At 42.7% G+C, this 17,684-nt stretch overlaps 1 protein-coding gene across 1 annotated transcript in view; it reads left to right on the forward strand.

Moving 5' to 3' along the window:
* The first annotated feature begins 867 nt into the window (after window positions 1–867).
* Window positions 868–17,684, forward strand: part of zgc:114181 (uncharacterized protein LOC619255 homolog) — a 44,621-nt gene continuing 27,804 nt past the window's right edge. The window contains exons 1-6 of the mRNA XM_039736871.1: window positions 868–908; window positions 3,307–3,417; window positions 10,646–10,789; window positions 14,161–14,323; window positions 16,632–16,720; window positions 16,796–16,993. Of these exons, the coding sequence (XP_039592805.1) occupies window positions 906–908; window positions 3,307–3,417; window positions 10,646–10,789; window positions 14,161–14,323; window positions 16,632–16,720; window positions 16,796–16,993 (708 nt within the window). The 5' untranslated portion in view covers window positions 868–905. The remainder of the gene's footprint in view (window positions 909–3,306; window positions 3,418–10,645; window positions 10,790–14,160; window positions 14,324–16,631; window positions 16,721–16,795; window positions 16,994–17,684) is intronic.

Here is a 17,684-nt window from a genome sequence, read left to right on the forward strand (position 1 = left end):
TATCGTGACGCACCACTGCAAGTACCAACCAAGGAGGAGACATCCGTGTTCTTTCTTCAGGACACCGGTATTCTTCACGATAATAGGATTTGCATCACGATAATAGAAAAGTACCCAAAATTTAGTTTTTTTTTTAAGTATGTCGGTTCAGACTACTGTGGTTAGTATGTAGTGCCTTTTAAAATGAGCAATCTCAACCAAAAAAAACCCACGATGAGCGCGATTTCATTTATTTGCATTGTAACACTTTCAAAGTCCATCCATTGTTTTTCATAACCTGCCCTGTTGTTTCGACAGGTTGGGCACCGTCCGGTTAGAAAGAACCAGATACGGACTGGACGCCAGTTATCAGTATTTGGATGGTTAATGTGATCCGATATGAATAGACGCAGAATTTACAAACTTCATAAGACCCCCAATCGCTTTTCCGGTGGGGCGGCCCAAAGACTAACGTTAGCATTACATACTACTTTGAAGCACTGCAGGCTGAATATACGAATCCAATATTCTATAATCAAAGTAAGTCTGTTGGAATGTGTTGCGCAGCTGTCTAAAGTAATCTGTAAAATACATCCTCTTCGTCTCTTCTCACTTCTGTGTGGTCGATGTGCTTGATCAGCCTTCTCCATACATTTCGGCCCTGCACCTCCTCCTCAGTCGACCCCTTTTCCTTCAGATCTTCTTTTGTTTTGTAAATTACAGCTGAAGAATGTTAAGTTACACCATGATCAGATCGCGACTTTTCAAGAAATGAGTGGTTTACCACGCGGGAGCGCGCTTGTGTGCGGGGTGGAGCTCCCCGGTATTTAAAGCGTGAGACGCGGACAACCCGGCTTCTCAGCCTCAGGAGCGACAGAGCGAGCGAGCGAGCGGACTGACTGACTGACTGACCCAGAGAACGCAGTATGGTGAGTGGGTGACGGATGCGGGGTGCAACAGACTGAACATCACGGACAAACCGGCGAAACTTGGGGAGGGATTCAGTAATGCGTGCTTGAAAGTAAATTAGGGTGACTTAACAAAATGTCCCACAGGTTAAACATCAGTCTGCGCTGGCTGTAAACCCGACATGTACGTTGGGCAAATCTTTTCATTGCTGAAAACAAATATTAAGGAAAGATTATAAGGAATGATCTGACACCAACTATAAACCAACGACACGGCGTCTTTCCTAAAGTGAGACCCAAAGCGCTTTAGGCGAACTGCACAGAGCATCGGACGACCGCAGCCTACAGTCTTGAACTCACCATTAGTGTACACCTCTGCGCAAATTTAGAAACACCCGAGAGTGTTAAAGGGGGTACGCGGCCGAGATGGAAAGGACTGTCTTGTCGGGTGGGCTTTCTAGTTTTGCCAACTCAAAGTACCGTCATAAAGATACTTGGGAGACGAGACGCCTCCTGATAGCCGGCGTTTAAGTCGACATCTTCCTCTGCGCTACTGACGCTAAAAAGACCACACGAGTGCTCAGAACAGAGGTGGCCGTCTTGATTGATTTACAGTAAATGTGTTAATGAAGCTGAGGTCTCACTGAAACAACTGCCCAGGGTCTACGAGTCAGTCAGATGTCAGCTCTGATCCTTATCTATCTATCTATCTATCTATCTATCTATCTATCTATCTATCTATCTATCTATCTATCTATCGATCTATCTATCTATCCTCCCGACTATACTAAAATTATCTGTCTAGCTATATATTATATAGTCCATCCATCCATCCATCCATCCATTTTCCAACCCGCTGAATCCAAACATAGGGTCACGGGGGTCTGTTGGAGCCAATCTCAGCCAACACAGGGCACAAGGCAGGAACCAATCTTTGGCAGAGCGCCAACCCACCACAGGGTATATTATATAGTGCCTTTCATATCTATCTATCTATCTATCTATCTATCTATCTATCTATCTATCTATCTATCTATCTATCTATCTATCTATGTGTCTATCATATAGTGCCTTTCATATCTTCTATCTATCTATCTATCTATCTATCTATCTATCTATCTATCTATCTATCTATCATATAGTGCCTTTCATATCTATCTATCTATCTGTATAGTGGATTCAGAAAATGTTTAGACCCCTTCACTTTCTACCCATTTTTTATGGTGTTGTACATTTTATTTTAAATACAGTAGATATATTTCTCATTTTGCCTTATCAATCCACACTCAATAACCCAAAGTGAAAACATGTTTTCAGAATTTATTAAAAATCAAAAACTGAAATCTCTCATTTGTATAAAACTTCAGGCCGGTGTTGGTGTTGTTGGACTGCCATTGATTTCTGGTCGAGCCCGCGATCCTCAGGCAGACCCCCACCTCCTGTGCCCCACTCACCTTTTGAATTTATCTTCATGATTTAAACGAAACCCCACGGGGGACCAAACGATTTTCAATCAAATCTCCGATTTTAAGTAAAGCTTACGATGCGCCTGATTGAGGCCCTTAATTCAGTGCTTTTGCAGTGTTGCGCTGGGCCAGACGTGACATGACTAAATCCTGGACCAGGATCTGTGCTGCACAGTCCATCAGATGTGGCCTGATCTCGCTGTTATATAAATCAAATCTGCACGGTGGCGAGACAATTCCAATGTAATCGGTGAAGGACAGCGGGTCGTCGATTCATCGCCACCCCAGAGTTGAGTACTGGCTTGGCAGGTGTTGGTGATAATGAGACTGGGTGCTGAGTGGGTGGACGAGTTGGGATAAAAAGGGGCTCCTTCATTGCCAGGGTGAGCTCGAGGTGTTGTTCCTTAATCCAAGTGGAGAGATCACTGAAACGAGCCGAGATTCTAGCTGAGATGAGTTATCATCGGGACAGCACTGATATGAGAATCCACGAGCCTGGATGTTAGGGTCCGGTGAGGTGGTCTCCAAGCGCAGCTGATCCTTGAGACATCCCTGTGCTTGCCTGATGCCACATAGACATCTCTCCTCTGCCAGTAGGATCTGCCCAAGCTGTTTCACGGCTGCAGTGTCCCTGTACTTGCTCAGTCTGTGTGAGCTTTGCACGTTCCCATTGTTCTTATGTGAACTTTCCGCTGGATATTCGAGTTTTCCTCCTACATGCCCAAAAATGGTGCAGTTTGGGTTTATTTGCGATTCCAGATTTGGGCTCTTTGACTGCAAGTGTGGGCCTTGTGATGGACTGGTGTTGTTTCCTGCTTGGTGCCCAGTGCTGCCAGTTTAAGCTCTGGTATGGTGTGAGTCTGACGATGTTATGTAGCACCATGCTCTGCCAAATTTCTGATCATATCATGAAACTGACTGCTGATAGCTTTTCTTTTTATTTTTTCCTGCAGGGGAAGGTTGCTTTCTTCTTAGTGTTTGTCTTCCTCTGCCTGGAAATTCACTCATTCAGCATCGAAGAAATATCAAGACATATCAACAGCCACGCGGAGGAGTATGTGGAGGTATGTGTCGCCATCTAGACATTCACGTTTATTGCGATATTTAGTTTCTGCAGCATGTAAATGTGAAAGGGCTGACATGGTGCGACCCCCTAACAGATCCTGCGGTTTTAGTTCGGTCATCTGTGTGGTGTTTGCAACTTCTCTCCATATCTGTGTCGGTTACATCTCCAGGGGTCCCAGTTTTCCCTTATTCCACGTCTCTGTATTTCTGGGTGAAGAAAACCTTTCCAACATTTGTGTGAAATTTGCCCTTAACAAGTTTCTAACTGTGTTCCCATGGTCTCGGTGCCGAGTTTAGTAACAGCTGGGGTCTACTGTATGCTTCAATCATGTCCCGCTGTCACAAAAACAACCAAGAGACGTCAAAAAAGGTTTGGGGAAGCCACCCGTATAATGCGACCTGTTTGCAAAATGGATAAATTGTTGTGAGATGTTCACAGGTTGGAGTCTGTAATAAGTTTATATTTTTAATATGTCACTGTGCTCTGTACAAAAAACATTTCATAAATCTGCTTTTTCTCGCATGTACAGCTAACATGAGGCCAGATTTAGCACACAAGGGCTCATCATTTAGAACTGCTAGGCAAGCATTAGAAGACAAGAAAGGGACAAATACGAAAATGGGCCTTGTACTATTTCTGTTTGTCAGAGTCAGCTTGACATTGGATCTTCTTTTCCATTCTTGGAATGACATGATTGACCTAAGTGAGGGTCTGCACATGGAGAAAGAGTATAAAGCCTGGGAACATCGCCCGGCACACCTTTGAAGCCGACGGATGGATGAGAGATACCATCATCCGATCCTGAAAATCCTTCCAGCGCAGCGACGAAAATGGCAGACTTTATACATCGAGCTCCCACTTCGGTGAAAAGTCTTGTCATGGCTTCCTTCGTCTGTTATACCGCGTAAATCGTCATTAAAGAATCAAAGTTATTTCTCTTATGTGATTTCTTACCGCAGTATCACTAAGGGGAGGGGTATCGCCTTTTAATATTATATCTATATAGTTTCGGGTTACTTAAGACGCCGCAAATAAAAATGAACTTCTTCCTACAAGGAAGCTAGCGCCCCCTGCTGGAAAACAGAGTCCAGAAGAGAACTGATGGTATGGAGGCAAGATTGTGGCTTTAAACATAGACATATATAGGTAGACGCCGCATTCACTGTGTTGCCCAGTCGATACATCAGAGCGTCGATCCTATTGCGAGTGGCAAAAATGCCATTTAAACTAATAGAGGTAGACGTGGAAACCGGGTTTTCTGATGAAAAAACAATAACGTTTCAAACAGTATCGTTTACATACAACAGATTTTGGCGAATCGTTTACATGCAATTATTTATATCCATTTATACACTACTAATTACAGTTATTAAATAATAATAATAATATCTATTATTATTAAATAATTCCTCCCATATAAGGAATATTTCTCGGACTGCCTTCTTCCATCTCCGAAACATTTCTAGACTTCGTCCTGTTCTTACGCAACACAGTACTGAAGTATCAGTTAATGCCCGAGTCACCTCACGTATATAGATTACTGTAATGCTATTCTATCTGCCATCCCAACGTATCCATTGCTTACAACTTCTTCAAAATTCTGCTGCCAGGATAATAACCTGCTGTTCTAAATCCACTGCACATATCCCACCGATTCTCTCTCAACGTCACTGGCTCTCTGTTCACTACTGAATACAATACACAATCCCGCTCTGAACATTTAAAGCTCTCCACAACCTCACTGATCTCCTCCAGACTTGCACTCCTCTCGCTCACTCAGATCCTCATCTGCAGCTCAACTTTCTGTACCACACGTCAGACTCAGTGCTATGGGAGCTCGAGCGTCTCCCCTGGTGCTCCTCAACTCGGGAATTCTCTTCCCTCTCATATCCGTCAGCTCGATTCAATAACACATTTTAAAACTGCCCTCAAAACTTATCTTTTCAAACTGGCATACCAATTGTGAATTTTGCACTGTTACTGCCAGTTATCTTTGTTTGTTTGCTAATTATTGCTTTTCGATTTATCATTCTCTTGTTTTAATTTTACTAATGTTGTTTAATTTTATTGTAAGGTGACCTTGAGTGATAAGATTATAAAATGGGATTTTCTAATGGCCAAATATAACCAAAACAATTGTTCAGCCTTACCGATGAAATGTAATCCCCCGGGATCTGGTTTGGAGCGCACAGCGGTTTGTATAATCCCAAGCAGCACATGCGTGAGGCATCTTTATCCATTACTTCACTTCACTGCAGTGCCACTCGCAATATGGCGGCGACATAGACGTACGATGCTGCTGGTCATGCGGCATCTTCTAATTCTATGTCTATGGCTTTAAAGGCCAGTACAGGAAGTGACGTCATCGAGAGTGGAACCGGAAGTGATATCATCAGGCCGGAAGTGACATCGTCAATAGTGTATGGCCTGGAAGTGACATCTTCAATGGCGCCAGTACCGGAAGTGATGTCATCAATGGCGCCACAACCTAGCAGGATTTCCCGTAAAATGGTCTGCAGAGGATTGAGAGAGAGAGAGAGACAACTTATAGACTTCAGAACAGACAGCAGGATCAAGTTTTATTGTGTGGCACATACAGACTCACTTAAGATGGAACAATGAGCAAACAACTAAAAGCAACTCTTATTACAATTCTTATCACACAAGTCCTTATTCATCCTCATCTGACTCCGGCATTCCATTGCTCTACAACAACAACAACATTTATTTCTATAGCACATTTTCATACAAATAATGTCGCTCAAAGTGCTTTACACGATGAAGAAAGAGAAAAAAGACAAAATAAATAATTAAAATTAGGGAACACTAATTAACATAGAATAAAAGTAAAGTCTGATGGCCAGGGAGGACAGAAAAAAAAAAAAAACTCCAGACGGCTGGAGAAAAAATAAAATCTGCAGGGGTTCCAAGGCCACAAGACCACCCAGTCCCCTCTAAGCATTCTACTTACCATCAATGACCTTAATCATTCCTGATGGTGTTCAGGGTTCTCATGGAAGATCTTGATGATGACGGTCATGTGGACTTCTGGCCTTTAATCCATCAATGTAGGGACATCATGGTGCTTTGATCAGGTGGTGATGGCGCAGATCGACACCACAGAAGACCGGAAAAAGAACAGAAGAGAGAGCTGGGGTTAGTACAAATTTTGGAGCCACCATGAATAATAACAATAATTAATTGAATATACAGAGCATCAGGATTAAATTAAAATCAAGTTATGAGACGGCCATGTTAAAGTAATGTGTTTTCAACAGTGTTTTAAAGTGCTCCACCATATCAGCCTGGTGAATTCCTATTGGCAGGGTATTCCAGATTTTAGATGCATAACAACAGAAGGCCGCCCGCCTCACCACTTCTTTTAAGTTTAGCTCTTGGGATTCTAAGCAGACCCCCATTTGAAGATCTAAGGTTATGATCTGGAGTGTAAGGTGAGAGGCATTCTGAAATATAGGATGGAGTGAGATGATTTAAGGCTTTGTAAACCATAAGCAGGATTTTAAAGTCAATTCTAAATGTCACGGGTAACCAGTGTAGTGACATCAGAACTGAAGAGATGTGCTCAGATTTTCTTTTCCTAGTTAAGATTCTAGCAGCTGAATTCTGCACTCGTTGCAGTCGATTGATGTCTTTTTTGGGTGGTCCTGAGAGGAGTGCGTTATAGTAGTTTAGTCGACTGAAAACAAAAGCATGAACTAATTTCTCAACATCTTGCAGTGCTATAAGAGTCTAACTTTTGCTATGTTTCTTAAGTGAAAAAATGCTGTCCTAGTAATCTGATGAATATGTGATTTAAAATTCAGGTCAGAGTCAATAATTACCCCTAAATTATTTACCTCCGTCTTGACTTTTAATCCTAATGCATCAAGTTTATTTCTAATAACCTCATTATATCCATTATTGCCAATCACTAAAATTTCAGTTTTCTCCTTATTTAGTTTGAGAAAATTACTACTCATCCATTCGGTAACACAAGTGAAACATTGTGTCAGTGAATTAAGAGAGTCGGGGTCATCAGGCGCTATTGATAAATACAGTTGTGTTTCATCAGCATAGCTGTGGTAGCTCACATTATGCCCCGAAATAATCTGACCTAACAGAAGTATGGAGATTGAAAAGAGCAGCGGACCCAGGATAGAGTCTTGTGGAACACCCTATAGAATATCATGTGTTTTTGAAGTATAATTACCACAACTAACAAAGACTTTTCTACCTTCCATGTAGGATTCAAACCAATTTAAGACCTTGCTAGAGAGGCCCACCCATGGACTAAGTAGATTTCTAAGAATATTGTGATCAATGGTATCAAATGCGGCACTCAGATCTAAGAGGAGGAGAACAGATAAACGGCTTCTGTCTGCATTTACTCGCAGTCCTGCCTCTAATTGCTTCCACCAATAATTCTTAGTTAAGGGGGTGTCAAACCCCCCACTCTATCTGTCTAATCTGCTTGATAAGGATTATTCTTTCTTGCTACTATAATTTACAGCCAAGGAGTTCTCTCTAAGCGAGGGGCCCATCTTTCTCCAGCTCTCCTGCACGTCTAACTTTTGGCTTAATAAACTATTGGTGGTCTCTAGCTCATACAGAATAATAAAAATATATGTAGGTAGGCCCGCACCCCTTGCAACCATGACACTTGTCAGGGGCCCGCCCTTTAAGTGGCGTTTTAAAATATACGCACATATTTGAAATACGAAAGGGGCCCGAACTCAGTCAGCTGCCTGGGGCCCAGAATTTCCTAGGTGCGGGCCTGATGTAGGCATAAGTCTTTTTAATCGTAACTCTTACATCTTAGTAAAATCTAGAGTCTACTTTTCTCATGTCCTTATAATACTTTTCTAATACATAGAGATTACCAATTTTATGAATACAATTTTCTGTAAGAGGAGACCAACCTATTCACGAACTTGGCGGGTCCCACAGAGCCCACCACCTAAGAGAGAAGAGAGGTTGGGAGCTGGCACAGATACAACACATCGCCGCACCCACCACACGACAAACCACTTCAGGACCCCAAATTAGGACCCAAGTACAGCCAAGCGATGGGTGACACCTCAGCACCACACTAGTTCAAATGGAGTGGGAGGTTTTTTTTTTACAGCGGTTGGAGTGCCAGTCCTCCCACTAACCCCCAGGTTTTCCCTGCCAGTTGCAGGTTAACGTCACACCCAGGACAGAGCCATTTCAGGGCGAGGGCTTTGTTCAGGGGTCCAATGGAGTGGAATTGCTTCTGGTATTTCTAGGATTCAAATCAGCAGCCATTCTGATTGCCATCGCAGATGCCTCGTCTCGGAGCCACCACTCTGCCCCATCTAAGAAGGGTTGCAGTCTAAGTAATCAGCGTAGACCTGGGCATTAAGATTTTGTAATGCACCGGTGTGTCATTCTGAGTCAGAAACTTGAGGATCTTTTTAAATAGGAAATAGTGGGTGGGTTGTGGAGGACATGCTTGAAAAATACTTGAGTCCAAGTGGTGATCAAGGGTGTAAGAAAGAGGCAAACAAGAAGGGTTTTGTGGAAAACACAACATGGAGAACACAAAGTACAGGAATAAGGGAAAATACCAAATGAGGCTCGAAGTTCATGAGCAGCTACAACAACAAGAACAACAACAACATTTATTTCTATAGCACATTTTCATACAAACAGTAGCTCAAAGTGCTTTACATATTAAAGAATAGAAAAATGAAAGACATAATTATAAAACAAAATAAATGAACATTAACATCGAATAAGAGTAAGGTTCAATGGCCAGGGGGGACAGAAAAAACAAAAAAACTCCAGACGGCTGGAGAAAAATAAAATCTGTAGGGATTCCAGACCATGAGACTGCCCAGTCCCCTCTGGGCATTCTACCTAACATAAATGAAACAGTCCTCTTTGGATTTAGGGTTCTCACGGAAGGGCTTGATGATGATGATGGTCACGTAGACTTCTGCCTTTTAGTCCGTCCATCATTGTTGGAGCATCATGATGCTTTGAGTAGGTGGTGGTGGCGCAGGCCACCACCACAAAGAAACCGGAAAAAGAAACAGAAAAGAGAGTAGGGGTCAGTACCGATTTTAGAGCCACCATGAATAGTTGTTATGATGAATTGAACATACAGAGTATCAGGATTAAGTTAAATTACGATTAAAATGAAGTTATAGAAAGGCCATGTTAAAGTAATGTGTTTTCAGCAGTGTTTTAAACTGCTCTACTGTATCAGCCTGGCGAATTCCTATTGGCAGGCTATTCCAGATTTTAGGTGCATAACAGCAGAAGGCCGCCCGCCTCACCACTTCTTTTAAGTTTTGTTCTTGGAATTCTAAGGAGACACCCATTTGAGGATCTGAGGTTACGATTTGGAATATAAGGTGTCAGACATTCCGATATATAAGATGGGGCGAGATTATTTAAGGCTTTATAAACCATAAGCAGAATTTTAAAGTCAATTCTGAATGACACAGGTAACCAGTGTAGTGACGCTAAGACTGGTGTGATGTGTTCTGATTTTCTTTTCCTAGTTAGGATTCTAGCAGCTGCATTCTGCACTAGTTGCAAACGATTTATATCTTTTTTGGGTAGTCCTGAGAGGAGTGCGTTACAGTAATCTAGTCAACTGAAAACAAACGCGTGAACTAATTTCTCAGCATCTTTCAGTGATATAAGAGGTCTAACTTTACTTATGTTTCTTAAGTGAAAAAATGCTGTCCTAGTGGTCTGATGAATATGTGATTTAAAATTCAGATTACAGTCAACAATCACCCCTAAGCTTTTTACCTCCGTCTTGACTTTTAATCCTAATGTATCCAGTTTATTTCTAATAGCCTCATTGTATCCATTATTGCTGATCACTAAAATTTCAGTTTTCTCTTTATTTAAATTGAGAAAATTACTATACATCCATTCTGAGATACAAGTCAGACATTGTGTTAGTGAATCAATAGAATCGGGGTCATCAGGTGCTATTGATAAGTACAGCTGTGTGTCATCAGCATAGCTGTGGTAGCTCACGTTGTGCCCTGAGATAATCTGACCTAACGGAAGCATATAGATTGAGAATAACAGCGGACCCAGGCACTGTACAGTACCAGCCTCACCATTTCTCATGCCAGTCTGAAGCCTGGTTTTGTTGTGAGCCCAGCTAATCCACCATGAGAGGTGGGACTCTTGGTCCAGCAGCAGGAGGTCATTAGCGTATACTTTCTTTTCTTTTTTAGACACTTCGAGAGTGGGTAGCAGTGGAGAGCGATTCCAGTGATTTATCAAAGCGCGACAAGGTGGAAGAAATGATGAAGATAACAGCGAAGAAGCTACGCGATATGGGAGGTGATGTGGAACTGCTGGACACTGGCGTGCAAACGGTATTTTAAGTCGATGTTATGAGTATAATCTTTATTTCTATAAATGACTACTTGCAATTATGGTATGGCTGTGAGCCACAGAGAAGGAGGTAATGCTAAAGTTTACGCTGATGCTGACCACCGTTTTCAGTCTGTTGTGCACATGTGAGGCTGCTTTTCGCTCCTCTGTTCTCTGATCTTTCATCAGCTTTCCCACACACTTAACTACACCTTGCTGGTCTTTCCCCCCAATGAGATTGGAATCAGTGGGTCTGCTTTGGACTGGTTCATGTCCTACCATTCTGACCGATTCCTTTGTGTGTCCTGGTCTTCTCCACTGTTGTGGCCTCAAGGATCCGTGTTGGGTCCTCTTCTCTTTTCTCTCCATATTTGCTTATTTACGTCTTCTCATGGCTTGTCTTACCCCAGTGTGTGCTGATGATGCACAGATCTTGCTCTCATTTCCCTCTTCCAACCCACCAGTTTCAGCTCAGATCTCCAGCTGTCTCCCTCATTGCCATTTTATCCTGGATGAACGACTTTCACCTTAACCTTCCAAAGTCAGACATTTTGTTAATGGCCTTCTGATCCTCCTTCCTCGTTGTCATTGCCCTTGAAGACGTAACCCTTTCATGTTCAAGAAGGAAAAAACTAAAAATATAGTGATGGAATGTTTTTTTTTTCCTTATCTAGTATACTGGCAAGGATGCAAATATCCACTTAGCACATCTCATTACCGTCTTAGAACCCTCACATCTCAGCCCGGATCTCCAGCTGTCTCTCTAGCACCTCATCATGCATGACACTCCACCTTTCAGTGTCTAATATCTTCTATGTGCCTTCGGATTCTCCTTCCTCAGATGTGTCTCTTAAGCTTTGCTCTTAAAGACGTCACCCTTTGACCAACGGTCACAGTCAGGAATCTCAGCGTGACTCTGGACTTCTCAGCTTCATTCATTGAATTTACTTCTTCAACTAACCAAGCTTGTCATTCCTTTCTTTGTAATATTTAGAGGATCCGACCCTGCCTGACTAATTATCTTCAGGCAGTGGTTGTCTCTTAGCTGGACTATTGCTGGTGTCTCCTGGTGGGTTTTCCTTCAACTGCTAGCCCACCTCTCCAGCTCCTCCCGAATGTCGCTATTGAACTGGTGTTCTCTGTTGCTCGTTTCATGCCTACTACTCCTCTACTATCTAACTGTGACAGCAAAATTCTTGTCTTGACCTGCAGTTCCCCAAATGGCTCTGCTCCTCAACATCTCCACTCTTTGATCTCACCATATGGTCCTTCAAGAAGTCTCCGTTCTGAATCTACCTGTCTGCTGACTGTCCCTCCTCTTGCCAGATGTGTCAAGACTGGACAATTCTTCTTAATTTTTGCTCCAAAAGCTTTGGAATATTTGAACTTCACCCAATTTACTCATATTGTGGTGTCGTTTGTAAACGCAGCTTTTCATGAAATATACTGCTCAAAAGAATTAAAGGAACACTTTTTAATCAGAGTATAGCATAAAGTCAATGAAACTTATGGGATATTAATCTGGTCAGTTAAGTAGCAGAGGAGGTTGTTAATCAGTTTCAGCTGCTGTGGTGTTAATGAAATTAACAACAGATGCACTAGAGGGGCAACAATGAGATGACCCCCAAAACAGGAATGGTTTAACAGGTGGAGGCCACTGACATTTTTCCCTCCTCATCTTTTCTGACTGTTTCTTCACTAGTTTTGCATTTGGTTACAGTCAGCGTCACTACTGGTAGCATGAGGCGATACCTGGACCCTACAGAGGTTGCACAGGTAGTCCAACTTCTCCAGGATGGCACATCAATACGTGTCATTGCCAGAAGGTTTGCTGTGTCTCCCTGCACAGTCTCAAGGGCATGGAGGAGATTCTAGGAGACAAGCAGTTACTCTAGGAGAGCTGGAGAGGGCCATAGAAGGTCCATAACCCATCAGCAGGACCAGTATCTGCTCCTTTGGGCAAGGAGGAACAGGATGAGCACTGCCAGAGCCCTACAAAATGACCTCCAGCAGGCCACTGGTGTGAATGTCTCTGACCAAACAATCAGAAACAGACTTCATGAGGGTTGCCTGAGGGCCCAAATGTCTACTGCCCTGTGCTCACTGCACAGCACCGGGAGCTCAATTGGCATTTGCCATAGAATACCAGAATTGGCAGGTCCACCACTGGCGTCCTGTGCTTTTCACAGATGAGAGCAGGTTCACCCTGAGTATATGTGAAAGGCGTGAAAGGGTCAGGAGAAGCCGTGGAGAATATTATGCTGCCTGTAACATCGTTTAGCATGACTGGTTTGGTGGTGGGTCAGTGATGATCTTGGAGGCATATCCATGGAGCGACTCACAGACCTCTACAGGCTAGACAACGGCATCTTGACTGCCATTAGGTATCAGGATGAAATCCTTGGACCCATTGTCAGACCCTACGCTGGTGCAGTAGGTCCTGGTTTCCTCCTAATGCACGACAATGCCCGGCCTCATGTGGCAAGAGTATGCAGGCAGTACCTGGAGGATGAAGGAATTGAAACAATTGAATGGCCTTCACGATCCCCTGACTTAAACCCAATAGAACATCTGTGGGACATTATGTTTCGGTCCATTAGGCGCCGCCAGGTTGCTCCTCAGACTGTACAACAGCTCAGGGATGCCCTCATACAGATCTGGGAGGAAATGCCACAAGACACCATCCGTCGTCTCATTAGGAGCGTGCCCCGACGTTGTCAAGCATGCATACAAGCTCGTGGGGGCCACACAAGATACTGAAAAGCATTTTGAGTAGCAGAAATTAAGTTTTTGAAAAAATGGACTAGCCTGCCACATCTTCATTTCACTCTGATTTTAGGGTGTCTACACAATTGAGCCCTCTGTAGGCAGAAAACTTTTATTTCCATTAAAAGACTTGGCATCCTTTTGTTCCTAAGACATTGCCCTGTCGTTATTTGTATAGATATCCAACTTCATATTGAGATCTGATGTATCTAATGTGTTTCTTTAAAGTGTTCCTTTAATTTTTGTGAGCAGTGTATTTTAGAGCTGCGTAGTGTCTCTTCTACTGGATAGATAGATAGATAGATAGGAAAGGCACTATATTATAGATAGATAGATAGCTGCAGTTGTACTGACAAACAGTTTATGATTCTAATGTTGGTCTTAGTCTGGTTGCTGACATAATTAACTTGCAGTCATACTACTGATTCTTGCTTGTTATTTTCTCATGCTGTCATTTGCTTTTGATACTTGCACCCAGTAATCTTGCCTTGTAAGTCAACTTGGTTAAAAAAAGTCTGCAGAATAAGTAATATCAATAATGATTAGCCTGCCTTGATAAGATAACTCTTTGGTTTTTACCTCTTCTTCTTTTCCTTGATTTTTCTAGCTGCCAAGTGGTCAGACTATTCCTATGCCTAGTTTAGTGACTGCAAAATTTGGCAGTGATGCAAGCAAGCCTACCGTGTGCGTTTACGGACATGTTGATGTGCAGCCAGCCCTGAAAGAGGACGGGTGGAGCACAGATCCTTATAACCTGACGGAGATTGACGGTTTGTTTCAGTTTTACTTTACTTCACTAAGAATGGAAGACTGGGGTATATGAAAGTGGGCATACCACAATCAGCATATTGTTTTCATTGTGAGCCCCACCTTGAGGCATTTTACAGTTCCAGTAGAGAAAAATCCATCCATCTAAATCCTAACTACAGGGTCAACACAGGGTGCAAGGCAGGAAACAAACTCCGGGCATGGCGCCAGCCTACCGCAGGGCACACACACACACACCAGGGGCAATTTAGGATAGCCAATGCATGTCTTTGGACTGTGGGAGGAAACCCACGCACACACGGGGAGAACATGCAAACTCCAGGCAGGGAGGACCCGGGAAGCGAACCCAGTTCTCTTTACTGCAAGGCAGCCGCCCATAGAGAAAAATTAATTTCCATATTTTCTGCATACAGCTGGCACATTTTGAACTTAAAAGATTTGCCCAGCATCACACTGTGAATCAGTGGACGTTGAACCAGTGAAAGTCGCAGGGTCCGTCTGTCACCTCAGAATTGTTCACTCTTATATGCACTTTGCTTCACAGTCTCTGGGCCACTTTAAGTGTACGACAGAATGGACACAGCAAAAAAAATATGGATATGTATCTTATATAATAAAAGGCAAGAGGAGGATCTTCATCCGGGATAGGCGCTTTCATTTTTGGAGTTGTGTCCTTGGAATTTTGACTAAAGAATTTGTAATATTGTCAGTCACAACCATAACGGGGTCTGACCACCATCTGACTCCCCCTACTTTGTATATTCCCAGTCCCAGTTAAATGTATAAGTAAAGTTTAAGGCCTGTACTAAAAGTGCCAGAGAGCTGGCCGAATCTTGGCTATCAAATGAGAACGCCATCAACAGACACTTGGACATAAATCCAGCATTTGCAAACTTAAGAAGAACATGTTCATAATAAATAAAACTTTACAACCAATACCCCCTCCACGATCACACTGACTTAGCCACCTAAACGCCCCCCCATGTAATTTTTGCTATATATTGCCTTTGATTCTTGTAAGTCTAAGCATTATCCTCTGATGAAGACCCCTGGCAGGGGTTGAAAGCTCAGGAATAAAAACTACTTTGTGATACGTGATTCATTTTTGTTCCTTTGTGGATCTCCAGCTGCATATATGCAAACCATATCACAGACCTTCTCCTCCAAATATATACAGTATATATATATATATATATATATATATAGAGAGAGAGAGAGAGAGAAAGATGCCAGACACAGACAAACACCGAGACAGCCAGATGTCAGATACAAACATGCTTTTTATTTTCTTTTTGGCGCACACAGCACCAATACACAAATCAGCAGTCCATTCAGTCTTTATCTCTTTCTTCTGCCACCTCCACTCCTCTCTGGCAAGCTCCGTCCTCTTCCACCCGACTCCGGCTCCCTGAATGGAGTGAGGCGGCCCCTTTTATGGCACACCCAGATGTGCTCCAGGTGTTTCCTGATGATCTTCTTGCAGCACTTCCTGGTCTGGTAGAAGTGCTACAGTCCAGGGCTGTGAGATGGTCCAGATGCCCCCTGGCGGTGGCCACGGACCCCAACAGGGTTGCGCTTCCAAGCTTTGTGCCATTAAACGGCAAGTGTGACGTTTGAAAAGTTAAAACAGGCCTATGGGAAACATTCTTTATCCTGAGCTCAAGTTTTTCGCTGGCACAAATCATTTTTGGAAGGCCGAAAACAGGTTGAAGATGAACACCGTTCAGGGAGGACTTCAACTTCGAAAACCAATGAAAACATCGAACGTGTGAACACTCTTGTGAGATCAGACCGTCGTTTAACATTAAGAATGTTGAGTGAACAATTAAATTTGAACAGGTTTACCGTTCATCAAATTTTGACTGAACATTTGCACATGCGAAAGGTCTGTGCCAAAATGGTGCCGAAAAACTGCCCTCTCCATAACAGAATTTGTGACCCTTATTCACCTGACCTCAGTCCGTGTGACTTTTTCCTTTTTCCTAAACTGAAAAATGTCCTCAAAGGACGTCATTTCGGGACATTAGAAAACATCCAAAAGAGTGTAACGGACATGCTGAAGACCATACCGGTTGAAGACTTCCAGCGATGCTACCAACAGTGGGAACAACGTCATCATCGGTGTGTAGCTGCCCAAGGGAACTACTTTGAAGGGGGTAACATTGATGTTAGAAAAAAATAAAAACTTTGGTAAATAAAAAATCAGTCTCATTACTTTTCTGCCACACCTCGTATATTGGACCACCATTATTATACAAAACCCAAATTAGCTTGCCTTCTAATTTTACAATTTGTCTTTCTTACCGGCAGGTAAACTTTATGGAAGGGGGGCCTCTGACAACAAAGCTCCTGTTCTTGCTTGGCTACATGCGGTTGAAGCGTACTTGGCCGTTCACAAGGTACAACTCTTTGTACAAGATTTTTTAAGCCTGAAGTATTCTAACCTGCAACAATAACTTGTTTGGCTCTTCCAGGAGCTTCCGGTGAATGTAAAATATTTTATTGAAGGAATGGAGGAAGTTGGATCCCCTGGCTTGGATGAAATGGTTGAAAAACTAAAGGACAGCTTTTTCGGTGATGTTGACTACATCATCGTCTCGGACTGTGGGTGGCTTAGTACCAAGCCGGCTGTCACCTATGGAACCAGAGGAAACTGCTATTTCCTTGCAGAGGTATGCATTGTTTTAGAATATTTAGTATTGGAGGAAGAGAAAAGAAATCCTGGGATCGACATGTTCATCTGGGTATCCCATCTACCTTCACTCTTAAAGGAATACTCTATCGAAAAATTATCTCTTTGTTTGTCTGTTACTTACCCCATATTAGTTGTGATAATGGCCAGGAAAAACTTGGATGGTTTTGTTTATATGGAGACAGGAGATCACAAAGTTTCTGACACAACATGGACCAGCAGAGAACAGCCATAAACAATATCAAAACGTCCATGAAAAAAAATCTTAATTCCCTTATGGTGCACAACCCCAATGTCGGATATCCAGTCACCTGCTCACAACATTCCTGTGTGGACTGCGGCACACAGCAGCAGAATTTAGTTGTAAAAGAAATCAGGAGATAAATTGTAACCAAAGTAACATGCAGAGAGTTGTCAAGTCAAAAAGAACAAACAATTGTAACAAAAATTGTTGTCAAGTGGAGAACAAACTAATAAACAAACACAGAACCAGAAGCAAAACGTTAATTTAAAATTATCGTCAAAAAGTAACGGCAGAATTACCGTATTTACGTGTGTACCATGCACACATTTTTCCCGAAAATTAGCATTAGAAAATTAGGTGCGCGTCATACACAAGGAAATGTAATTCTGTAATGTTTACTTCTTCTGCTTGGGTTCGCTCACTCTCT

Source organism: Polypterus senegalus, chromosome 15, assembly GCF_016835505.1.
Source record: "Polypterus senegalus isolate Bchr_013 chromosome 15, ASM1683550v1, whole genome shotgun sequence".
NCBI lineage: Eukaryota > Metazoa > Chordata > Cladistia > Polypteriformes > Polypteridae > Polypterus > Polypterus senegalus.